General features: G+C 46.9%; 1 protein-coding gene across 2 annotated transcripts; it reads left to right on the forward strand.

The window, feature by feature from the left end:
- The first annotated feature begins 626 nt into the window (after nt 1–626).
- Nucleotides 627–26,836, forward strand: LOC125742060 (fibulin-1-like). 2 transcript variants are annotated; one of them, XM_049013672.1, is made up of 17 exons: nt 633–944; nt 5,003–5,111; nt 7,896–8,025; nt 8,241–8,391; nt 8,768–8,827; nt 9,367–9,456; nt 9,727–9,864; nt 9,992–10,129; nt 10,274–10,417; nt 10,598–10,723; nt 10,849–10,974; nt 11,204–11,323; nt 11,812–11,943; nt 12,279–12,402; nt 17,979–18,100; nt 18,304–18,444; nt 24,012–26,836. In XM_049013672.1, the coding sequence occupies exons 1-17, from the start codon at nt 890–892 to the stop codon at nt 24,149–24,151; spliced, it is 2,046 nt and encodes a 681-aa protein (XP_048869629.1). In that variant the 5' UTR covers nt 633–889; the 3' UTR covers nt 24,152–26,836. The 2 variants fall into 2 exon arrangements, with proteins under 2 accessions (XP_048869640.1, XP_048869629.1); XM_049013683.1 differs by lacking the exons at nt 17,979–18,100; nt 18,304–18,444; nt 24,012–26,836 and adding an exon at nt 14,643–15,513 and having other exon boundaries at nt 627–944.

The following is a 26,836-nucleotide window of genomic DNA, read 5'->3' on the forward strand; positions in this document are numbered from 1 at the left end:
AGTTTGCTCTGACTGCTTGAAATTTGTTCCGCACAGAATGATAAATTGATTTTAAACATCTGTTTTACCATTAAGTAATTTATTTTCTGGGCAAATATCAGGATGTTGTATTAAGCAGCCAGATGACTACTGGTATATTATTCCTCCGGTTATATATATGTTATACATATTTGTCTTTCGATTTTAAATAGAGAATACTGTGATGTGGTGCCTTGTTGAAACTGCCCTCCGTCCTTGAAACCTTGAAGTGTTTACATATCTTGGACATCACCAACAACAGGCTAGATGTTTAACGACCCCTAAGCGTTTCCAGATGTTATGCTATCGCTGGATTTATATATACTTTCTCGAACCCGAAGCTTTAAAGTAAACTTTTTCTCCCACATGTCAAAGACATTTGACTGTTAGTCATTCGCTGCAAGTCCCAGACTTTTATTAAATGCAAGCAAAATCCCGCATGACGTGATCACTGGCACGTGGAGTGGTACAGTTCGCATAATTAATTAATCAGCTGTACGACGCCAGCGAAACGCTTTTAAAATGCAACCTGGCAATCTGTATACGGGTGAGTCGCGGGCAGGGGGGGCTGTTTAAAGTTAATACAATGGCTTAGTAATGCCGTTGATTGATAAAGAGCGATGGAGCAGCATGAAAAGGCTCCCGATCGACTCCCTTATTGCCTGCCATTTGAGATCAGCGCCAGCCCGCCCCCCCGAAGCCACCAAGCCAACGCGAATCCACTGCAGTCTGCAAAGCCAAAGGAACACGCTGCCCGTCCCAGCGCTCCGACAGCCGCGCAGCCTCTGCAAGGAGTTGCATAATAAAAGGAACTTTTACTCTGTTAACGGTAGATCTTTTTTTTTTTGGCAAGACAATTTTTGTTTTTTAAATGGCACCCTGGATTTTTTTCCTTTTTACTTTTGTTGCTGTCCTTAATGCGCAAGGTAAGATACCGCGCAGATTTGCAACTAAATACATCAGGAATATCTATGCGCTTAAAAAGTGATTCCTAGCTGCAGTTTAACCAGATGTCTTTGCTGGCTTGGGTGGATTCATTTGCCAGGTGATGAGACTGGGACATTTAAAGACTGACTGTATGCCGAGCAGTAAACATGGGTATACAAATAACCGTTGTAAAAAAATGATCAAAACGGTGCATACAGCCTGAATATATTTTTAAATAATTTTACATACACTTACATCTTTATTGTTATTTGTAATGTGCGTTTGCAAGTTTATCCTGAACCCTTTTCAACTGTTTTGCATAAATGAATATTACGACTACAGTCGGTTAAATAAACAGGTGATCCTTTGCACATATTTTAACAGAATTTTCAAACTTGCGAAACAATGTCGATTGGAGGCAGTTGTTCAGATAAATCGCAACTGAGTACGTTAAACGATTTTTTTAAAAGTGTGCCTCAGTTAATACATCGGTAGAAAGATCGATACCCGCAGGAGTGTAACAGTTGATAAGTGAAAAGGGCGATTTTCTTGCACTTTGAATTGACGGGCACCTTCGATGGGCTGTAGGATGTTACTTCGCATTTCTTCTTGGGCGTTGCGCAAGCCGCACCAGTTCTTGCGCAGTAATTTTCGAGCGCAGATTTGCGCTTCGCTCCGGGGTGACAGGGTTGCTTTAGTGGGGGGGTGACTGCCAGGCTTGTACGCAGGTGACCCGGAGGGGACTCCCGTCGCTGGCGCTTCCAGATGCCCGATGAAGACTAAGGCTGACATGGGCATATGGGGTCTGGGCCGCTTCTCTCATGCTTGGTGGCTCTATTAGTGTTAAAAGGACATGAACCTAAGGAAATGAAGCGGATTGGAGCGTATTCCATTACATGGACTGGGCCTCCATTCATTTCGATGCCCCATTTCTACCATTATGCGTTTCAGCACAAATACAAATGGAAAGGGTGGAAAAGGTAGAACACTCTAGAAAGTTTGTCACCCGGCCCCCACTTTTTTTCCAGTCAGCTTGGATATTTAAGTTTTTTATTCTGCTCTTCTGAGAGAAAGATCCAGAGATTTATGCGGCGCTGCCTCCAGCGAGTTACATTTCAGGGGTCTGACTTGTTTTTTCTCCCCATTTTCTTCTCAGCCGAACACCCATCTCTTCCAAGCTGTTTTGGCAGTTTTTAATGATAATGACGTAGGCTAAATTCTCTCCAAATCGCCGAGGCTGCCAGTGTAAGAGTACTAGTGCTTTTTCTTCCTTCCTTCTCCTTCTGCACGTTCCAGAGGGCTGCTGGTGACATTTATATGCGTTTCTTTTGCGTTTCGCTCGGTTCCAGGTGCGCCTTCTCCTCGTTCTGAGTTTGCAGGGAGCCTAGCCGGCCAGAATGACCTGCACTGACACTTTTGCCGGTAAAGGCTCGTAAAGTTTCACCTCCCCAGGTGTCCGTCTCTTTTCCCCTTATAATGGCACAGCGGGGACCGCAGAAGCCATGAGGACATCTGACTGGCCGCAAAAGGGGAAATTATGTCTGCATTGCTGGTGGTCATGGGTGGGACCGCTCCTTCTCTTTGATCCCCTCAGACCGGAGCCTGTGGCCTCCCAAACGCAGCCCCTGTGCTCCAGAAAACAGCCATCAGTCTTTCACTTCAGCTCAATACTAGCGTCTTGCAGGGATATATGGCTTGGTTTTCGAATCCTTTGTATTTCATTTTGAAAACACTAAGAGCAATGAAATATATTTTGTTGTTGGGAATGCTGTCTATCACTACGGGGGGTGGGGAGGGGGGTGGGGGTTGTATGGTTTGACGAAACGGCCACGGTTGTTTTATTTAATGTTGCAGGGTTTCTTCAGTATTGTTGGAGGGCTGGTACTGCAGACGTTTGCTGATGTTCCCACCAGCAGACATATTACTCAGTCAGGCAAACCTGCAGATATCACACTAGATGCCATAGAACAGATAAACGTAACATAGACTTTGATTTCTATCTAGGCCCAAAGTTAAGAAAGTAATTCCTGGATGAGCCTTATAGGAACGTCTTTTGTTGTTTTACTGGTTAATCATTGTTCTCAAATCTTGGAGATAAACTTGCCTTTAATCAGCAAAGAGAGCATCCCCCAAAGATAGCTTCTGATAAAAGCAATACTGTGATCTAAGTAGTGTCACTATCTGCTGCTGCTGGGGAAAACTGGTGAGCAAGCTGTTGGTGTTTGTGTGGAGACAATTAGCTATTCGCTGTTGATGCCAATAGCAATACTTCTACCTTGTAGTTTACTACAAATGTGAAATGTTGATTTGACAAAAAAACCTTCTGTTGAAAGTTTTACAGAAGTAAAAATGCAATAATTTAAATTTAAAACACATGCAGGCAAGTATTATTGGGTTGTTGCCAGGCACATTAAATTCTGCAAAGGTTTATTTTTTTTTCCTTTTATTGGGGTCGTTTTACTGTTCCGAAGATCTTGCGTTGCCGTAATCATGCAGTGCCCTTGCACAGTTCCAGCAGAGCTGGGCTGTACCAGTAATCAATTCGTGTTGTGACGTTAGCCTTTCAGCAAGTGTAAATAATTTTCGGAATCAGCCGGACCGTATAATGCGTGCAGTAAGAGGACAGGCTTGCCAGTCCACTACATCACAGCGCATTCTTTTTCAGTTAAGTACTTTCCAAAATGTAAAGAAATATCTTTGAGTGCACATAGGTCATAAATCTGTCTCAGTTTTGTCCACAAATATCCATTAAGACGCAAATGTGAGGCCTTTTCTATAGCATTGGTATGTTTATCATCTCCTTGCACTCATGTTGGGCTGTATGTGCTACAGTCTTCTTAGAAGGAGAACAAATGTTATGATGAGGGTGTGAGGAAAGGCAGACATAACCTCCACATAGCGTGGTTAAGGTTAGTGTCCGTTTAATGAAACGGGGTCAGCAGAAATGTGTGAAACGTGCAGATCTATGGACGGAAATCCGGCGGAGTGCTTGCCGGAGTCTTGTTTGGGTTTCCAGACCACCGTGAATGATAAGTCTGTTCGGGTTCTGAAGATGGCCTTCCATGACAGGCCCAGTCACACCCCATGAGTCACTGCACTTAGATATTGGGATGAAGGTGTTCTGTAGACTCCCAAAACCCCGCAATCTGCTTCCTGTTTGCGCTGACAGGGATGGGTGTTTTGGACCCAACCCTCATGTTTAAGAATCCAATTGTCTGTGATTCTATGACTCACTAGTCCCCCCCCCCACCTTGTTTTTGGACTGAAATCACACCCTCAGATGGTGGGTGTGATTATCCCATGATGTATAATTTTGCCGATCTCATTGCAGTCCCTCAGCGAGAGGGATCATGTTCTCGTTCAGCATGAAGGGGCAGCTGTGTAGGGTCTGACAAAGCGTCTTTGACATGTACGCCGTTTGGGGGGGGGGGGTGTACGGTGTGTGGCACCATCTGCACGGCATGCAAAAGGCTGCAGCCTGTCCTGCGGTCCCAAGTCTCCTCTGATGTCCAGGACGGCAGATGTGATTCATCACAGAGATTTTCAGGGTGTGTGCGTGTGTGTGTGTTTGTGTGTTTTTGTAATTATTACACAGTGCAACCCAGATTTTCCACAATTTGATAAAAACCTGTAACTTTATACCTTATGGGGACATTTTTTCAGTCCCCACAAGGATAACCTCACTTTTATAAATAATTGTGCATGCAATCAAAAAACTAAAAATGCTGAAAGTCTAATATTTTGTTTAGTTACTTAGGGTTAGAGCTGGGTGGGGGTTAAGGTTGTCATTCTTGGGATTAGGATTTTTCCCATAGAAATGAATGGATGGTCCCCACAAAAATATGAATACAAACATGCGTGCGTGTATGTGTGTGTCTGTGTGTGTGTGTGTCTGTGTGTGTCTGTGTATGTGTGTGTGTGTCTGTGTGTGTGTCTGTGTGTGTGTGTGTGTGTGTGTCTGTGTGTGTGTCTGTGTGTGTGTGTCTGTGTATGTGTGTGTCTGTGTATGTGTGTGTGTGTCTGTGTGTGTGTGTGTGTCTGTGTTCTCCCTCCGCAGCACTGAAGCAGATGTCCCTGGCTGAGTGCTGCAGAGCTGGCCAGGAACACGGCCAAACGTCACAGGACTGTGCCTCCCTGCCGCTTCTCTCCGAGTTCCCGGCATGCAGGTGGGGGGCGCCGTTGCTGGGTGGGGGGCCGCATACCTACAGTTTTTTTATGAGGGGATTATGGGGTAGTAAAATCCAGCAGGCACAGCACAGGGCTGTGTCATGTTTATAGCTATTAGAGCAGCTGAGGAAATAAACGGTGGCGAGCAGCGCCAGCCTGTTTATGGACGGCCTCACCGCACTGAGCGCGCTCACACCCTGCTGTGACTCACTGTCACTGTCTCTAGTCACATGACCATGGCTGTAGTAGTTATGACCACAGTGATTAGGTGATTGACTGAAGCAACAGTAACTGCAATAGTCATGTGATTGTGACTAGTAATGACTGCCCTGATGATGTAACCGCAGTACTGATAGGGTCAAGTATAATAATCACGACATGGCAATAGTTATGTTACTGTTGTAGCTGTGACTCCAGTAATGATGCGACTATTGTAGCTGTGACTCCAGTAATGAAGTAACTATGGTAGCTGTGACTTCAATATTCATGCGACTGTAATAACTGTGACTCCAGCAATGATGCGACTGTAGTAGCTGTGACTCCAATATCGATGCAGCGGTAGTAGCTGTGACTCCAATATCGATGCAGCGGTAGTAGCTGTGACTCCAGTATTGACATGACTGTAGTAGCTGTGACTCCAGTATTGATGCGACTGTAGTAGCTGTGACTCCTGTACTGAAGCGACTGTAGTAGCCGTGACTCCAGTATTGACGAGACAATAGTACCTGTGACTCCAATATTGACAAGACTATAGTAGCTGTGACTCCAGTATTGACATGACTATAGTAGCTGTGACTCCAATATTGACAAGACTATAGTAGCTGTGACTCCAGTATTGACACGACTGTAGTAGCTGTGACTCCAGTATTGATGCGACTGTAGTAGCTGTGACTAATGATGGCAATACTATAGTCATATTACTTTAGTTCTCTGGCTGATGGAAATCAGTCATGAGCTCCATGTCACATAATCTACCTCTTGTCAATGTATTTTCATTCTTTTTGCCAGCTGATAAGAGACCAAGCTAGTGTAGCTCCGTGGGGTGTTACGTTATTTCCTGGAGCCCTAAGATCTTGGGGGTGGTGGTGGGGGGGGGGGGAAGCAGTGCTAAATCCAGCAAATACTTAGGAGGTGAAACCACACTGAGAAAAGCAGAGAATAACAGGAAAACTGAGGGTCTATTTCAGGCCCTTAAAGAGATGAAGGCAGAAAAGAAAAACAAAACCAAGTATTTGCCCTTAAAAGGCCCTGTGAAGGACGGGACCTTTTGTTATGAGAGGATTATGCCTTAAAAAATACCTCATGGGAAGAGACACTAGCATCAGGTCTTGGGGAATCTGTGAGCTCTACAGATAAAATGCAACAGCAGACAGTCTAGGGCAGCTATGGAATTTAGCCTGATACGGGTTTAAAGGGTCTTTGACTCACGTTCTTGTAGAGGAACATTTTAGTCTATCTCTTGGTTGATTGTTCTTGCTGTCCATACAGCAGCTAAGTATCCAAATGATGTTTAGCTAAATTATTACACAATCAGGCATGAATAGCATCTTCAGAGCCTCAGTAATGCTGCTTATTTGACAACAAGCTCTTGTTGTATGTGGTTGGACACGCCCATAACGCTACAGCCCTGCTACGTATCTGCGAACTGACTGGCTGTGTGATTGCCAGACACCAGTCAGCAATCAGAGGGACACTGACGGTCCTGTGATTGCCGGACACCAGTCAGCAATCAGAGGGACACTGACGGTCCTGTGATTGCCGGACACCAGTCAGCAATCAGAGGCACACTGACGGTCCTGTGATTGCCGGACACCAGTCAGCAATCAGAGGCACACTGACGGTCCTGTGATTGCCGGACACCAGTCAGCAATCAGAGGCACACTGACGGTCCTGTGATTGCCGGACACCAGTCAGCAATCAGAGGCACACTGACGGTCCTGTGATTGCCGGACACCAGTCAGCAATCAGAGGGACACTGACGGTCCTGTGATTGCCGGACACCAGTCAGCAATCAGAGGGACACTGACGGTCCTGTGATTGCCGGACACCAGTCAGCAATCAGAGGGACACTGACGGTCCTGTGATTGCCGGACACCAGTCAGCAATCAGAGGCACACTGACGGTCCGGTGATTACCGGACACCAGTCAGCAATCAGAGGGACACTGACGGTCCTGTGATTACCGGACACCAGTCAGCAATCAGAGGGACACTGACGGTCCTGTGATTACCGGACACCAGTCAGCAATCAGAGGCACACTGACGGTCCTGTGATTACCGGACACCAGTCAGCAATCAGAGGCACACTGACGGTCCTGTGATTACCGGACACCAGTCAGCAATCAGAGGCACACTGACGGTCCTGTGATTACCGGACACCAGTCAGCAATCAGAGGGACACTGACGGTCCTGTGATTACCGGACACCAGTCAGCAATCAGAGGGACACTGACGGTCCTGTGATTACCGGACACCAGTCAGCAATCAGAGGGACACTGACGGTCCTGTGATTACCGGACACCAGTCAGCAATCAGAGGCACACTGACGGTCCTGTGATTACCGGACACCAGTCAGCAATCAGAGGCACACTGACGGTCCTGTGATTACCGGACACCAGTCAGCAATCAGAGGCACACTGACGGTCCTGTGATTACCGGACACCAGTCAGCAATCAGAGGCACACTGACGGTCAGGTGGTACGGGGGGGTAGCGGGCCTATTGTTGTGGAAAAAACTGGGTGTGACTCCCCTCTGCGTCCATCTCAATGCCGCTCCCACACCAACAGGATGGCCCAGGAGCAGTGCTGCGCTTCCGTCCTGGAGAGATCGTCCTGTGAGCAGGGCATAAACCTGGCCCTGGAGGAGGGGGCGTGCGAAGTCCTCTCGGGGAGCGCCTGCGAGACCAGAACCGCCAAGGTGAGGCTGCCTTCCTGCGTCACAGTGACCTCATGTGTAATACTGTGTAATATTAACGTCCTATATAATATAATGTTACTCACGCTGAAGCTGCCCAGTGTTTGTGCTGATCTCTGCAGGGTAGCCATGTTCACCAGCGATCTGTATTCAAAACATTAAGATGATATTGCATGACTTCCTGTTCTGGACAAACTCTTCCTGTCCCCGTTGGCCAGATGTGCTGCCAGTGCTGCATACTGGGCCGAGAGGCTCTGGCGGACGGTCTGAGCTGCGATCTGAAGCTGCCAGTGGCTTACCAGTGCGGTGCAGTGTCCCACCAATGCTGTCTCCAGGGCTTGGCCCAGGCAACGGGCAACAGCACCCTGGGTAAGAGTTGCCATGGCAGCACGTAACAGTTGATTAGATTAGAAGTTGTGTGTGGCTGATTTAGTTAATCGCTCCATTAACATTCTTGGGGTAGCGTTTGATCAGTAGGAGTGACACTGCCCTCTGGTGGCGATGAACAGCACGCGCGATAAAGCCTGATGTCCAGTGTGGCCCAACCACTCCTATGCACCTCGGCTGTGGAACCACATAATAATATGTGGGACCTATAATAATTGACCCTTTGCTACAGGCAATTAATTACCAATTTAATGTGGATTAGCGGAGGGGGGAGATCCATGCAATCCAGTGATCTGCACTAAGGTTTGCACAGCTAACAGGTTCTGTGACTGATTGAATACTCTCCCCCTTTACACAGCCCTCGAAAACAAACTGCCTAGTGACCTGGACCAGGAGCCCCTCAATGACAAGTGCACAAGTATGTAGGGGGCGCTCTCTGCCAAAGCGGGGGGGTCGGGCCACTTTTATTTGGGCACCTTTGGGCAACTTGGCAGTGTAACACTAAATATGGTATGAGTGATATGGGCTGTTCTGCACTGCCATATTAATCCAGTGGGGGTGCACATCCCTCCCGTCATGGGAAAGTCTCCCGTAGCTGGTTTTCCTGTGGAGTTTATTTGCAGGGGCTTTAACAGAGGCATTTAGAGAGAGAGAGAGAGAGAGAGAGAGAGAGGGGGGGAGGGAGAGAGAGAGGGAGAGAGAGAGAGATACAGAGAAGGAGGGAGAGAGAGAGAGGAGGGGGGGAGGGAGAGAGAGAGAGAGAGAGAGAGAGAGCCTGAGAACTGAATCTAATGAGGAATCCTTACTCGTTCTGCCCACATCCCCTGTGGGGATCTGCAGTGTATCCTGGGGGTGGTGTGTGTCGTGACTGACAGCCCTGCCTCTGTATGTGTGTGTGTGTGTGTGTGTGTGTGTGTGTGTGTGTGTGTGTGTGTGTGTCCGTCTTGTGCTTGATAGACATTCAGTGTTCTCAGCGCTGCCTTGGCAACAACACCTGCGGCTGCTTTGAGGGGTACAGATTGAAACCAGACGGTCGAAATTGTGAAGGTGAGTCTGCACCCCTCCCTACCCCAATAAGGCCCCCCCACCGCGAATATGATTAGTTATTAAATCCCCCCGAGTTTAATTTCTTGGCGTATTGAAAACACCATTCTGAGTGTCTTTATCAGCAGATGTCCAGCCACAGAGGTGGGCAAAGCGCCAGAGTGATGAAGAGTGTCACACTGTTAGTGATGCGTATTCCTGATGTGGGAAGGCCCCCGTGCCGTGGTTTGTGAGAAAGGTCCTCGAATCCTAGGTTTCTCCCCCCCCCCCCAGACATTAATGAGTGCCTTCTGGGTGCCCACCACTGCCAGCTAGGCCAGCGGTGCATCAACACGGGCGGCTCCTACCGGTGCCAGCGCGAGGCCAGCTGCGGCACTGGGTACGAGCTGACAGACAGCAACATCTGTAAAGGTAAGTCACCACGCCTCCTAGTGGCAGGGCTCGGAGAAAAGAAAGCCCTTTAATGACATCACAGAGCTAAACACACGCTCATCAGCTGAAGTCAGAAGACTTATCATCAGATTCTGCCCTTTGACAGATATCGACGAATGTGAGATTGGAACCCACAACTGTGGCCAGGAGTTTGTATGCCAGAACACACAGGGCTCCTTCCGATGTCAGCCCCGTCACCAGTGTGGGCCGGGCTTCTTCCAGGATGCCCTGGGGAGCTGCATCGGTGAGGCCTGATTACACCGGCATGTGCAGTGATTCAGCACTGGGCAGGAGATGATTCCATGGCATGCTGGAATGCACCTCTCCATGGTGAAAGCCTTCCAGTGTGTGACTGTCCCAATCTCCTCCACCTTCACAACCGGCCCAGATATCAATGAGTGTCTGAGTCAGAGTGCACCGTGTCCGGCCAGACAGACGTGCCTCAACACTGTGGGATCCTATGTCTGCCAGAGGAATTCGCCGAGCTGTGGGCGGGGATACCACCTCAGTGAGGACGGCACGCGCTGCGTGGGTACGCACCGTCCCTGTAGGCCCCGGACTGCCTAGAAACCAGCGGGCATCTCGGAATCGCATCTGTGTGCACATTGTTCTATTGGTGACATGTGATCTGCCAATGTAGATACCTACTCAGGAGACTGGCTGCCTGCCTCACTCTCTCCGTCTGTCTCTCTCTCGCTCTCCCTTGTCATAGACGTGGATGAGTGTGTGGGGACAGATGGGGCCTGTGCTGGCCACAATTGCATTAACACGGTGGGGTCCTTCCGCTGCCAGTGCCAAGCGGGATACACCTTCAACAGCATCAGTCGGGCATGTGAAGGTACAACTAACCCCCCAACCACCACCACCTTTTCGGAGCAAAGCTAATAAGTCCTTCTTAGGTACTACTGACCTGTCTGCTTCTTGAGCCAGGTGAGACTCACCTCACGCTCAAAAATGTTTCAGATATCAACGAGTGCAGGCATTTTCCAGGACGCCTCTGTGCACACAAATGTGAGAACGTCCAAGGGTCCTACCAGTGTAGCTGCACCCTGGGCTTTAAGCTGGCCAGCGATGGCAGGAACTGTGAAGGTGAAGCTAGTTATGTACATCAAAAATAGCTACTAACTAACTAACTTAAATTGAGCACTGTAAATGCATGCAGTGACATCTCTGACCTTTCGCTTATGTTTAGATTTTAAATGTTTTCTTAGGTTCAAGGTGGCTGTAGTCTGCCTACCAGAGGTTTGCCATTGTGTAGATATGACTCTTGCATGTCAGGCAGAAAGAGTAGTAATGAAACCTTTGTGCCACTGAGCAGACGTGAACGAGTGTGAGAGTGACCCCTGCAGTCAGGAATGCGCCAACGTCTACGGTTCTTACCAGTGTTACTGTCGCCGAGGCTACCAGCTCAGCGACGTGGACGGGACCACATGCGAAGGTGGGTCTCTGCACTCTGCAGTACTGAAGAGAAGCTTTATTACTGGTTCTGTAGGTGGTCAGTAGTTGTGAATACTTCAGCGGGGCCTGGATCTGTACCCATGTCCAGAAGGTTATGAGTTAATGGCTGTCGGAGTCATCATACCCACATTTGAGGCCAACTTTCCAACGGACGCTGGCTGACCCTAATGTTGGACCCCAACCCTTATTGCTTCCTTACGTCGCTTCAGGCAGAGGTGTTTGCTAAATAAATTAAAATGTAAGATGTTTCCTTTGGTAGTCCTGACATTTACACGTGTTCGTTAATCCAGCCAACTGCTTTTTATGTTACTGTTGCTTTGGATCAGGTAGCTTCTTGCAGGTCGTGGCAGCATGAAGCTTTAAAGAGCCCCCTGGGCTTTGACCGGACCTAGTCCTTGGTAACTTCCCGGTGGGGGGCCACCGTACCTTGGGCGTTGTCCTTGACGTGTCACCCTTCTGTGTTCACAGACATTGACGAGTGCGCCCTTCCCATGGGGGGTCACCTCTGCGCGTACCGCTGTCACAATGTGCCCGGTAGTTTCCAATGCAGCTGCCCCCCCGTGGGATACACCTTGGGGCCCAGCGGCCGCAGCTGCCAAGGTAAGGGAGGCTGCGCACCTGGCGCCCCCCATCACTGAGTCAGAAGGCGTCATGATGTAACTGTTGTTGTCTGGGTTAAGCAGGGTTGGTTCATTCAGAATTTGTTTCACCCAACCAGCTGAGTACTCTGTGACCCTTTATGCTGAACTGGCTGGTTGAAACAAAATTTTGATCTGGACTTTTACTCTCTGGACCTGAACTACCCACCTCTGTGTTTGAGGGTGTTTGAGCTGCTAGGAACATCTCCGCATCCAAAACAATCGCGAAGATCCAGCTTGCCGGACGCTTCCAGGGCTGCGTAGCCTCTCTAATGCAGCTGCCCTTCTCCTGCGCAGACGTGGACGAGTGTCTGACTGCGACACACAATTGCACTGAATCGGAGAGCTGCTTCAATGTGCTGGGGGGATTTCGCTGCCTGTCATTCGAGTGTCCGGCCAACTACCGCCGCGCAGGAGAAATGTAAGTGCAAATTGTCTCTTACGTCCCCATCCATCGGCCCCATCCGTCGCCCCCATGTCCGCGTGGCCATGACCAGACCAAGACGTAAGTCAAGTCAACTGGAGTTTTATTGTCACACTGGCTATATTCCATGAACTGCCTTCGGTGCCGCAGAATGACACTCCCCAGGACTGCAGTGCTACAATCAGTACAGTGCAAACGTCTATGGCAGTGATCATTATATACGATGTTTAAATGATTTTCATGTGTAGCCATTTCAAAACCTCTCCTAAAGTATTTTTTGACTCGACTGCTAGCATCCCTTCAAATGGCTATTTGATACCTCCTTGATTTTTAAAGAAAATGAATTAAGTGAGCTGGTGGTGAAATTTAACAAATACGTGAGATGGTGACCCTGAGGAGAGTTTCGCGAACCAAAGCAGTGTTCATCTAGCCGTCCAACCAGATATCAGTAACATTTCGGAGATCCTTCCTGTTAGTTTTTATTGAGTGTCTTAATTCAAATATATTCTAATGTTCAATGGCATTTTTGAGCAAATATACACTTACTACCCAGATAAATAGCTTTAAACATTTCCTTTGACTCCCTAAGACTTTTGAACAGAATGTAAATACATAAAGTGCATAGATTGACAGGACACATGCAGTGAAAATGAACATTACCAACATGGATGTAAAATTACAATTGTAATTGGAACCCACAACTGTAAGCAATGCTGGAATACTGAGAACGGGCAGTAGAGGGAGCAGTGGAGCACATGAGTGGGCTGTAGGAGCAAATAATAAATGATAAATGAGAGGCACGGAATCGCCCTTGGGAAGCTCAGGAAATTTCTTTATGGGCCAGTAATCTGAGGACTGGTGCTACTTCTTCAAAGCTGGTGATCACCAGCGGTGGTCACCTGGGGGCTGTCAGAATGATGACAAATTTAGCTTGGGCCACCGGAAAAAAACGTAAGCCTGATCCTGATTGTAAGCATGGCTGCAGGTTGGGTTGCCAACAGTTTGTCAGTGATACTACGATGGTCAGTTTTAATCACAATTTCTATACTGCTGAAATACTGTATAAGAGTCACTGTTGAAGGATTTTACGTTGTGTAACATGAGTTTGAAAGATAACGTGGCACCTGGTAACATTTAGGTGAGACGTCTTTGCCCTTAGCTGCCATCTTGTCTGGTGAAGTATTATGCAGATGATCGGGCTACAAACCCTCAGCTCCACGGAAATAGCTGCATGTAAAATGTTGACAGACGATCAGCTGTTTGGAGTGTGAATATGAGATGGTTCTGCTGGTGGCGATATATGTTTTGAGGACATCATACCTTCCCTGGAGACAAGTGGTGGCCCAGGAGCTCGTCCAATGAGGGCTTTTAACCGGCCCAGGAGCTCGTCCAATGAGGGCTTTTAACCGGCCCAGGAGCTCGTCCAATGAGGGCTTTTAACCGGCCCAGGAGCTCGTCCAATGAGGGCTTTTAACCGGCCCAGGAGCTCGTCCAGTGAGGGCTTTTAACCAAAGTGTGTCTCCCAGTAAGTTAGGGCCAACTAATTAACCACAAACTAAGTCTTAGTTACATACTGAACTCATGTTAATTAATAAAACATGCGTCACAATTCATTATTAATCTCAAGCAGTTACTATATGTTACTATGTCTAATTCTGAAAACTTTGAAGACTGAAAAACTACTGAAGGAACAAGTCATGAATAACACAAGTGAAACACTGATCTGATGTTCGTTCATCATTAATGAATCATGATGCATGTTTTATCTCAGGTAGCAACTATATTTGTTCATGATTTGTGCTTCAGTAGTAATGAAGCTATTACTAAGTATTTGAGCCCCGTCATGTAAAGTGTTACCAAATAAATCTGTAGTTGCTAAGCCGACATACCAGAGACGTGGCACCTGTCCCGACCGGCCCCATGTCGTAGGACTCTTCATGCTGGATGCACCTTAAGAGAAAAAAGCGAGAGTAACTCCATTTATTAAGCCGAAGAGTCACTGAAACATGCCATGGAAACACAGATAAGATGTTGCTCTTCCACACTGTTGTTGGGCGCCAGTAGGAAGCTGGGAGGCTCTAGATGGCTTAGTGACCTCTGCTTTGCTGTGAGGCTGCCGTCACTGCGCCTCTTTGCATGCATGCACTGCGCTCACTGCGCTCCCATCATCTCTCTGCTCTGTTAGTCTGTCCCCATTATTTTATTTTTCTCTTTCTCTTTGTGTTTCCCCCTTGCAGTCACTGCGAACGCTTGGCTTGCGATCACAGTAGCGAGTGCCTGGCCATGCCCTTACGAATAACCCACTACCGCCTCACATTTCCCACCCACATTCCCGTGCCAACCAACATCTTCCGCATGGGTCCCTCCAACTCGGTCCCCGGCGACGACATCCAGCTAGACATCGTCGGCGGAAACGAGGAGGGCCTCTTCGGAGTGCAGAAGCTGGCCTCAGGCGGGGTGATTATGGTGCGGCGGCCAATCACGGAGGCCAGGGATTTTCTGCTCACTGCCAAAATGAAGCTCCGACGATACGGGACGGTCAGCACCTATGTGGCCAAAATCTCGGTCTTTGTCACCCACGAGCAGCTCGACACTCCGTTTGTCATGCCTGACGTGTAAACGAGAGGCACACAGCCCGTTATCTTGTTAGCCGTGTCTGCTGTCTGGGGGATGTAGGTGCCAGTAGCCTAGCATGCATTAGTTTACATGAGTTGTACTCTGTTTGATGTCCATTAGGTGGCGTTGTAGGGCTGAATAACATACTGAATGCAAAAAAGTCCTTAGGCTATATTGCAATGTGTGAAAGATGCGCATGCAGTATTTTATATAGTATTTTTTTATTTGATTTTGTCATGTATTAGCTCATACTAATTTTAAGGATGCTTACTACTGTGTCCTTCTTTTGTACTGTTTGACCTGAAACTATGAAAACTAACACAATTTTAGTGATAAATTCAGATTAAGTGGTGACTCTCCTAATGTTTTCCATGGAGAATAATTTATTTTAATTTTGTGACTGCTGAGGGAGAACCCATTATCTCACAGTTCAACAGGATTTTGTGAAGAACAGAGTAAAAATAAAAAAAATAATAAAAAATGGACAGAAAAGGTGCATGTCTGATTCTTATTGTAGCTTAACCGTAAATTCATTTACCAGGTCCATTTTCGCTCTGGTGAGAGGTTATTTGTCACTGTGGCTGTTAGTAAAAGTGACGGATTTTTTTCTTCGGTCCTGTTCCCAGCCCGTTTCCTTCAAGATGTTCGCTCCTGTATTTTTAGTGTAAGCGATTTGCCTCATATATGTGGTCGGCATGACGGAAGGTTCCTCTTCTTAAATGACTTAATTTACTGCCACCGGCAGTGATCAGGTGCTTCGAGTAACAAGATGCACCTGACTGACAGGGGATCTCTGATTCATGGAGCTTAGCTGGTCCAGTAATGAGGCTGTCATGCACAGGATTCTGGGAAACTTGTGCTTTCACAATCCATTTTGATCGATTTTGCTGTTCCTGAAGGGAGGTCCCACGCTGGTAACTTTCAGATGCATTCACACAGTTTCATAAATCACAGATAATATGATGGACTGCAGCATTTCTGTGACCTCAGGTATACAGGAGTATGCCAACAATTCAACAGCGGTCCAAAACAAATATCCCTCTGGATAAAATAGACAAAAATGCTGGCCGATCAGTCCTTGAACTGCGGCTTTTAATAACTGCAGCTTCACGCTGTCCAGATGCCTCGAGAAGAATAAGGGTACACATCCTTGGTGGTGACATCCTTAAAATAAAGGCATGTTCTTCTTCTATTTTTTTTTGTTTTTTACATCCTGACATCCTGAGTTATGGGGCTCTGGGTTCTGGCTGGTGGTCCGTACAATTTGCGGTAGGGCGCCATTGCTGTGGCGAAAATGAATGATGTCTTACCATGTTTTTGTTGGGGAGGTATCAACATGTGGACTATGAAGAGCTATTCTTAAGAAGTGCTCCCTCTTAACCAAAAAAGATTCTTATCCAAAGGCCTGCTTCTTCTTACGCTAGGAAATTGTCCGATTTTTTTTTTCGTGGAGCCCCTCGGGACACGTGCATCGCTCTCGAAATGAAAAAAGCAGTGAACATGAAAGAATACATTCGCAAAAGAAAAGAAACTCGGTGAAAATTAGCCTCTGACTCGCCGTGTGCCTTTGATGTCGCTCGACTGGGGTCGTTATTTCCTCGTAAATTGTAGTTAGTTGGCTCGTGCCGCTCGAATCTCCAGATTTAAGTATAAGCAGAGGTTTTATAAACAGAAGGAACATTTTGTGGCTTTGGCCGAAGTAGAGGTACAACTTGGACTCACTAGCTAATTGCTAATTAGCTTCCCTCACCATACGGTGGCTGGATTATTTATCAGGGGGGTCCTTACCCCTCTCTAGTTAAATCGGGCCTGTAATCCAGCATTGATCTGGGGATTTTCCAGCTGGTCGGCATGGCGAAAGGAGACAGGCAGGGAAGTAAATCCACCTCCATGTGCTCACATTCTTAACGCTCCTAATTGCCTGTCCTTCTTTTCCTCTAGGGCGTATGCTAACGGTCGGCCTGACATTAACGTTACCTGGCTTGGGTGCAGCCAATCATACCGTTTGATCGATTTATGGAGCACTTATGGCCTCGTGAGCACAGCCAAACTGAGAGGTGATGACAGGCAGATACAAAAAACTGGATAATTTGGAACAGCCTGTTTCGCCTTGTGGTCAGGTTTAAAGGAGGGCCTTCAATGCTCATATTTAACACAAACCCTGACAAACGCGTTAGTGTTTGGGGAGGCAAGAAGGAACCGGCCAAGCGTCTAAACGTTCATCAAGCTGCCTGTCAAATGATGATGCTGGAAAACAGGCACTTTCAAAGTCACCTTGAGGGGTCCTCGAGCGCTGCCCACACTCCGGGTCGGAGGGCATCCACTCCGGTGGTTACGAAGTGAAATGTGGCCTACTTTCGACAATCCGCAGAGTCGAGGGTGTGGCCTAATCATGCCATTAGGAACTTAAGAAGCTCTGAAGAACACTGGCCCAGCAAATCGTCCCAACAACATGATGGGCTTTGAGGCTGGGATGCTTGACAAATCCAAATATTTTCTTCTGCAGGCAGTAGACCACATTCAGGCTACAGTAGTATTTCTCTCTTTAGAATGTGAATTTCGAAAAGCCCTTTTGCACTAAAACCTTGTGGGTTCTTGCTTTATATGAATTCCTTCCCAAAAATCATTATGTAAAAAATGGTTTATCTGTCTGAGTATTTTATTGACTTCCTGGCTCCAGTGATCCCTTTAGTGATCCTAAAGGAACTTAAAAAGTTCTTTACATGCTTTGTTCTCATTTTCGTTTGTGTTTTTTGCTACTTTCCAAACATAGCTGATCCAGACACTACAAAAAAGCCGTGAGGGCAGTCTTGCAGATACTTAAAGCAGTTTTGTTGTACTTGCCGTACACTGATTTTTAGGGTAATAATGTGGGAGGGACACTGTGTACACAACTGAATGAACCTGATGGAAAGCATGCAAATGTGCCCAGAGCCCTGTTTCTCCCTCACTGCTAGGCCCGTCCGCTGTGTGAAGTCCTGCCTGCCGAATGACGTGGCCTGCCTGTCAGATCCTGTTCAGTCCATCTCTCACACGGTGATCTCCCTCCCTACCTTCAGGGACTTCGTCAAACCGGAAGGTATGGCTTTGTCCTCATTAGCCATTGCCTCATTTGGTCCTTGTCCAGAGAGAGGATTAAACTCTCCTGATGGTTATAATTCTGCCATGTGAGGTAACAGTCTAACCCAAGGTATAGCCCATGTCATTTTACCTTCTAGAGGTTCTTGTAGAAATGTATGAGGTACCATTGATGAGGATTATGAGGGTGCTGTTTGTCCGCAGAAATCGTCTTCTTGAGAACCAACTCCCCAGCGCACTCGGCCTTGAGACCAGCTTTCCCCAGCATCATCTTTGACATCCTAGCAGGCAACGTGCACAACTCTTTTGACATCGTCAAGCGCTACGAGCAGAGCATGGCTGTAGGTAAGCGAGGCAAGGGCTGCTTCTCTTTGGTGAGGTCAATTTGGTGCCTATTAAGTTTTAAGAGGCCACTAGACCGACGCATGACCTCCCGAGCCCTTCCCCAAACTTCACTCCATGGAAACCGCATTTGTTTCATGACTTCACATGTATGTAGGCTTCTGAGAATTAGCTGAGAAAAAAAAGGCTAGCTTTTGACATCATTAGTGACATCATTTTGGCTTGTGTTAATTATTAGATGTTGAGTTTCGTTAAGGTGCAGGCAAACGGCAACAAACATACACTACTTTTACAAACCTTCTTTATCTTGTGTCTCAAAGTACAAACACTTCTAGCAACTGCATGACCCTAAAAGCTTGTATCTCAATGATCAACGCTAATCAACATGACCTCACGAGATCATATGGAACTAAACACGACTTATGAGTAAAAATAATTGCTGATCATTGTCTTATTAATGCATGAATGTTTGACTACAAAAATGCTTTAACCAGTAGAAAAAAATGCATGTTTAGATTAACATTTATATTTAATTAATACAGAAATAAGATATCAATATCTCAAAACGTTGTATTGTGTGTATTATCACTTTAATGTTTCAGCAATTTGTGGTGCTTGCCCCCTTTGTCAGTATTGTCCATAACTTTGATACAGACTTGCATATGTTCTGTGATTTGCCATCTTCATTTAGCATAAAGCTAATGCATTTCCAGATGCCAGCCACACTCTCAGTGCTCTGTGTGCACACTGCTAACCTACGGACCTCAGTGGTTTTAACCAATTGGAAATGCAGGCTGTAGAATGGATACCATGAAAACTTAGTATTGAAACTGTTTTATGCACAACAGATTTGGCACTTTTCATATTTCCAACAACACTGGTATCTAGGAATCATTCCCCTGCCGTGCCTCACCTCGCACCAGGCTGCATGTCACCCTCATCATTCCTGCAGCTCTGATGCAGTCTGCGAGCTGCGCAGGTGGCCGCCCGCACCAAACGCACCGCTCGGCTTACGTAATCACCAGAGCGTCATTTGAGAAGCATCTGCAGTAGCCGGTGCTTAAGCAATTAGCTGCAATATGCGCAGGAGCGGTATGACATCCATCAGTGTGTGAGTCACCCGCATGAGAGGAGCCCTGATCTCATTCCCTGATAGGTTTACGGGGGTGAGGACTGAACACACAGATGTTTATTGGTAAAGACATGGGCCACGCTGGCGGCAAAATGCATCACACTGTTATTTCAGCAACTGTTTCCTTGGATCATTATTCAATGTATTCGCTGATCAACCAGATTCACTTAAAGTGGTTTATGTAGCGGTCAGGCCAATTGGTTGCACACTCAGTTCAGGACTAGGCCCAAATGATCAGGACCACAAGCAGAGGGAGCGAGGCCGAGGACTTCAGCGGCTGGCAAGGCCGCGCTACAGTCGTTCACCCGATCCATCCATCACTGTCTCGGCACAGGCTCGCCTTGCTCGCCCGTGCCTGGATAAAGCACGGACGAATCAGAGCATCTGTGCAAACAAATCCAACCACGTTATTCGTCTATACCCGCAGAGGTTGGAAAGTTTTTCTTTTTATAGGAAAGCTTTGTTCCAGTCTTATATATGGCAGAAATATAATTTTTTTTAAAGCCAAAACTTCAGCGTGGAGGCCAGCCCCCTCAATACCCAGCTCCGTGAGGACACTTTGTGTTTCATCTCATCTTGCCCTGATATAAATCTCTTCCCCCTGGCAACCTGGCATCACAACCCATCAACAAAACAATTTCTCACGTTTTGTATCTGAAATTGGTGGCCATCGTATGCTTATTTGGAGAAGTAACAGAAATATGCTTTACTCAGAGGCTGTATCTGTCCCTTGTATGAATGCATAGCACATCTGTAGCTCCCCTTTAATAAAAACATTGGGTTGCTATCATGTTTTGCTAATTGTTTTTGCTAAAAGTAGAATGTGTTATTTTTGCCTGTTTTTGTTTAAAATAGAGTAAATAACACAGTAGGGCTCAAATTGTCCCCAATAGCACTGCACCTCCAGTCAAGCAAAGCACCTGGAAAAAAACCCCTGCTGACATGTTCACTGCACTAATTTCAATGTGTTGAACAAGGCTAAGAGTTAGCCTGCAATTTTTCACTGCTGTAATACCTCAAAAACAATACTGTAAACCCGAGGAGGAGCTAACAACGGTTAGCATGTGACACACACTGGCCAAAATGCTGGAATTCAGCATTGTGGTGCAGGCTATCCTCGTATTCATTCACGTCGGTGTCAGTCCCGCTTGTTTCCAAATTTGCCAAAACACCCAAGGTTGCAAAAACCATAAATCCAGTAAAAAAACTCTACTCTGCACTTTTAACCAGTCAACACTGTAGCCCTTATGGTCATAGAGGATGAGAATCTTTCGCTGGTATTCATTACATTTTGTTTTGTGGCCATGTCTTTGCTACTAGCATGCAGTTAAAGCTATTTTCTACTTACGAGTTTTTTTATGGTGCTGTGGAATGATGTCAGAACTGTGCTCCCTCACGGGTTGGTCCCTTCTGGGAGACCTTGTTACTCCAGCCGGGAGATAACACTCAAGATGTTCTGAAGCTCACAAGGTGGACCAGGATTAGCAGGGTCCCCAACTTTGGTCAGCTGGCTGGCGTTAGATTTTCAATTCGAGACAAGTCTACACACACACATTTACATGTATGTAACGGTTCTATTACCTTGTGAATCAGAGGTGTCAAACTGCAGTCCTGGGGGGCCGGAGCCCTGTGTAGCTTAGATCTTTCCCTGTTCCACCATAAATGATTCAGCTGAAGAGCTGTGTGGTAATTAGCAGAAGTAAGAGCAAGCCGTTGAATCAGGTGTGTTAAATGAGGGGAAACCCAAAAATGTGTAGAGCTCCAGCCCTCCAGGATTGGAGTTTGACACCCCTGTTGTAAATAGTCTGTTGCTTTTGATGTAATTAGTTTCAGGTTTAATGTAGTGATATAGATTTACCGTGAGATTCTTTGCGTGAGAGTCTGAAAGCATGAGGGTCATGCCAGATGCATGAGGGTTGCTGACCCTGAAGTAGCCATCAGAGGTTGTGGGTGATGCTCCCGGATGGAAGCGAGGCTGACAGACTTTTCCAGGCCCAAGACCCTGCATGAGGCCTATAAGCAGGAGCACAATAACTTACTCGGAGGCCCCCCGGGCTTTTTGAGTTATTTGGGGCTCCCCTACTATTTTTTTCTATGATCGTGTAGTCAATTCGGGGAGGGGGATGTGGTGACGGAAAAATGTTGTCGACCAGGGAGAGGACTGGCGGTGGTAAGAGTTGTCAACTGGGGGGGGGACTTCAAATTTTATTAAAGAAGGTCAGTTGAGGCACCCTTTTCAGCCTGAGTAAACCTGTGCGTTAAAGAGTCCCTCTCTATAAGCTAGGAATAGAGGGAAATGTGAATCACCACTTGCCATTTGTCTCACCTCAGTTACCCATGGGACAGGGCAGGGAGTTATCCTTAAATGGAGCTTCTATTGACTTTTCGGACTCTTTGGAAAATATGTAGAGCCCAGAAACTGCTCTACGAACTGGTTTTCTCACACTGAGCGGTTTCTCCATCTCATTTGTTGGGAAAATATGGTCCATTTCTGCACTCCTTCAGTTTTTCGCTCTCTTGAGCGCATGATCGTTTGGTTTGTAACAATTCCATCGTAAAGATGTGTTCTGGCAGCGAAATGTAATCGCTGGTGGCTTTCTCTGTAAACTGCTTTCTCAAACACATTCTGTGAATTTGGTGTCTTTTTTGTACTAGCTATGGAAGAAACCAATCTTTGGAACTCTGTTCTCCATAAAATGTTGTGTTGTTTGCGTCAACGGGATCCAGTAACGTGACCAATGAGGTGCGATATTGGTTTCCGTCGGTTAAGCGGTTAAAAGCAGCTGGTGACTGACAGCAAGCAGCTGGTGACTGACAGCAAACAGCTGGTGACTGACAGCACACGGCAACCTCATTCAGTATGGGTTTATAGCCCCACGTCTTCCATCAATTCTTAACGCTGGCGTAAGCATTTTTGTGCAGTTTCTTGCAATGGCCACAGGGTGGCACACTTTACGGGATTAGTCACAAAACAACATATGCACAAATATGGAGAAAGTCTTTAAATTCTGGCTATTGCTTCCAAGGTGATGCCGTAGGTAAGTGGCACGCCTTCCCAACTCTGTGTCTGGTGTGACACTGTATGTTCCAGCACCAGTAAAAAAAAAAATCATTGTCATTTGCAAAGAAATGCCTCTTCCCTTGTCCTGCGGGTTCCTTGCCAATATTGTAGGGCATGTGAGTTCATGCAGATGTGTGCTCTTAATGGTGATCATGGTTTGGAAACAGTGAAACCCGGTTTAATTTCTTGGTGTGGAGTATCACTATGCAACCCAAGAAACTAAACCAAACTATGCATCCTTAAAACTAAAAACAAGTGGCAGAGCTGGGAGTGGACCCCAATCCGCACGAGCCAGTGCTTATCGTTGCTATCTACAACATCATCGCGTTTAGCTAGACAAGGCTCATTTTCCAACAATCTGGGGGCGAAGATGGAGACCAAATGTACGGTCTACACGGCCACATCGCGTGACTTCGGAAGCTGTGTTCAACATGTGGGTTTCATTTGGTGTCATACCCTACAGACAAAGGGTACTACAAACATCGCCCCCTGCTGGGAAAGGGTTTGTAATGCATGGCTCTGGTCATATATCTGCCAAAACCATGTCCACGGCTGCAGTATGAATGGCAGGAAGATTTGCAGACTGCTAAGGGGGCAGTGAGCGGGCGTCCGATGAACCTGTGTGACTTTCGTGTTACCTGGCAACCCCCCAAATCACATTAATCCGCACTCGACGACTCAAAAACACATCCAGTCCTGGTACCATTGTAGCAACCTACACCTGGCAACGTGGTAAAGAGACACAAAAGGTGTGACAGGAGGGCAGATGGAGACCCAGGAGACAGTGAAGCGATTGTGTGGCCTGATTGCACTCCGACGATGGCTGTTCAAACAGGACCGAGCTGAAATGACACCAGCTTTGCACAAAGAAAGGGGTGATGACAGACTGTATAAACACCAGATTTTTTTTCCCTCCCCCTGTAATCGCATGTTCACTTAAAAAGGGCTCCCAACAAATTCTTTGGACGTTTGGTAATTCTTGGTCATGTTTATGGTTTGTTTTCTCCCCACAAAACTATGATATAGGGTGTTCTGTGTCCCGTGGGAGTGGGAGGAACAGGCGGAGGTTGAGACTCACAAGCCGGATTCACTTAGAGAGGCTGTAAATGTCTTATCATTCCAATCCGGCGTGAGTATCGGCCTAAATCGTGATCTGTGTGGTAATTTTAATTACCGCTCTGTTCTTCATTAGGCGAGATCTTAAGCAATTCTCATTGCTTATAAAGTGTTGACAAGCTGTACCTCATCCTTGTGATGGGTAGATTAGCGCAGGGTTGCATAATGTGCATCAGTCGTCATTGCACAAGTCGCTGGTTTGCAGTGTTGTGCGTCTCGGGGCATGTGCGTGTGCAGTGATGTCCACTTTGTCTCTGACAGGTGTGGTCCGCCAGGTGAAGCCCATCACTGGCCCATTCTACACTGTCCTCAAGCTGGCCATGAACCATGTGATGTCCGGAGTTGTGTCTTACCGCAACATCATCAATGTCCACATCTACATCTCCGAGTTCTGGTTCTGAGCCAAGACCCAGAGACCCTAACCCCACCCTACACCCCTCACAGCCCCCAGCCCTACCCTTCTCCCCGTCCCCCCATCTTCTGTGGTTGGAGGAGAGTGTGAATGATGTGTTGGGGATGGCGGTATGTCCTGTGGGATGTTCACGGCGTCATCCTTGCCGGCAAAAGGACTGGAACATTGCTTTGTCCATAGAGTGCAGGGTAATCTCCGTCTGCTAGGGTGTAAATACGTCACACTCTCGCTCATTTTTCTATCACGTTCTAGATCAGCATGGCTGTGTGGCTCTACGCCACGTGCTTCTCGCACCATTACCGCACACCACCACTGCGTAAGCCCATCAAGCTGAGCACAGAGCGCGAGTTAAATGCCAGCAGAAGGCCCATCACTACTGGCTCACTTTCGTGGGGATAGGTTTACGAATGTGAAACCGGATGGGAAATTAAAGGAGAGGCACATAACAGTGCGTTAATAAAATGTTAAATATTCGCGACCTCGTCTGGTCATTGTTACAGAGCTTCTTCCATGTAATCTCCCACCCACTATGTCCTATCCAACTCATATGCTAAAAGGAACAAGAAGTCAAGACCCCCAAATGATACGTAAAAGAGAAATGGGCAGGAAGATCCCCCCCCCCATGCAGGATGCCATACAGGATCAGGAGTGAAGACACACCAATTTAAACAGGGAGCGAAGACCCCAAATCATAAATGAACCCAAACGAAGAGAGAAGACCCCTGATTCACACACCAACCCAAATTGCGGGTAAGGGGCCCGTTACCCGAGCTGCCCCATGGAGGCCTGCCGGGGGGCAGCACGTGCACCAGTCCCCTGGCTGGCTACCCACTGCCACACCGCAGCACATGCTGCAGGATATAAGTAACTTCGAATAAAATCAGCCTATTTCTTTTTTCATCCTGCAGACCACTGTTTTTCATTACGCAAAACAAGAAAATGTCACTTTTAAACTATGGGCAGACCAGTCCCCTTTGCCTGTATATCAGGTACATGAGAAAGAGCTAATCATAAAGCATGTGTCTTGTTTTAGAAATTAACTGAATTGCAGAAACAGGCTGTAAGAGACAGCACCACTAACTGTGAGAGATCTCCAGATTATAGAGAGAGAACCACTGACTGAAAGATCTCCAGATTATAGAGAGAGAACCATTGACTGTGAGAGATCTCCAGATTATAGAAAGAGAGCCACTGACTGTGAGAGATCTCCAGATTATAGAGAGAGAACCACTGACTGTGAGAGATCTCCAGATTATAGAGAGAGAACCACTGACTGAAAGATCTCTAGATTATAGAGAGAGAACCACTGACTGAAAGATCTCCAGATTATAGAGAGAGAACCATTGACTGTGAGAGATCTCCAGATTATAGAAAGAGAGCCACTGACTGTGAGAGATCTCCAGATTATAGAGAGAGAACCACTGACTGAAAGATCTCCAGATTATAGAGAGAGAACCACTGACTGAAAGATCTCCAGATTATAGAGAGAGAACCATTGACTGTGAGAGATCTCCAGATTATAGAAAGAGAGCCACTGACTGTGAGAGATCTCCAGATTATAGAGAGAGAACCACTGACTGTGAGAGATCTCCAGATTATAGAGAGAGAACCACTGACTGAAAGATCTCCAGATTATAGAGAGAGAACCACTGACTGAAAGATCTCCAGATTATAGAGAGAGAACCATTGACTGTGAGAGATCTCCAGATTATAGAAAGAGAGCCACTGACTGTGAGAGATCTCCAGATTATAGAGAGAACCACTGACTGTGAGAGATCTCCAGATTATAGAGAGAGAACAACTGACTGTGAGAGACCTCCATACTTTAGAGAGGGCACCACTGACTGTGAGAGACCTCAATATTATACAGAGGGCACCACTGACTGTGAGAAATCTCTAGATTATAGAGAACCACTTACTGTAAGAGATCTCCACAATATACAGAAAGCACCACCGACTGTGAGAGATCTCCAGATTATAGATAGGGTAACACTGACTGTGAGAGACCTCCAGATTATACAGAAAGCAACACTGATTCTGAAAGATCTCCAGATTATAGAGAACCACTGGCTGTGAGAGATCTCCAGAATAGGGAGATGTATCAGCAGCCTTGATCCCCTTAAAAGGCAAAGCAATAAAATCTCATGTTAAAAAGGCTGCAAAACAGTCATCAGAGACAAAGGATTCCCCAGCTGCCTGGATGGTGCCTGGGGTGGATTATGGGTTGTGTGGCCCCTGGCAAAACGTTCGCGAGGGCCCCCCCCCACCACCACCACCACCACCAGCACCACCACCACAACCACCACAATTCAAGGGCCCTTGGCAGCCAAACGCCCTCCCTATAGGGTCAGGGGCCCTTGTAGGTAGAGGATCAAAGAATGTAGGCCCTCTAAAATAGACAAACGAAAATACATTGTGCAAATTGTTTTGGGCTAGAGGCCCCACGGGCCCCCTGCACCCCAAGGGCCCCTGGGCAGCGGCCCCGCTGGCCCGGTCCGTAATCCGTCCCTGGATGGTGCACTTCAATGTTAGTGAGAATTATTTATACTAAATAGTAACTGTTACTGTTATACATAGATACATTACATGCATGGAACGCTGCACTGCATTGGTGGTAAGATTTGCCTCATTTATTGATTAAATTGATATGATAATAAAGTTTCTACACCACGAA

The sequence above is a fragment of the Brienomyrus brachyistius genome, chromosome 1, assembly GCF_023856365.1.
Source record: "Brienomyrus brachyistius isolate T26 chromosome 1, BBRACH_0.4, whole genome shotgun sequence".
NCBI lineage: Eukaryota > Metazoa > Chordata > Actinopteri > Osteoglossiformes > Mormyridae > Brienomyrus > Brienomyrus brachyistius.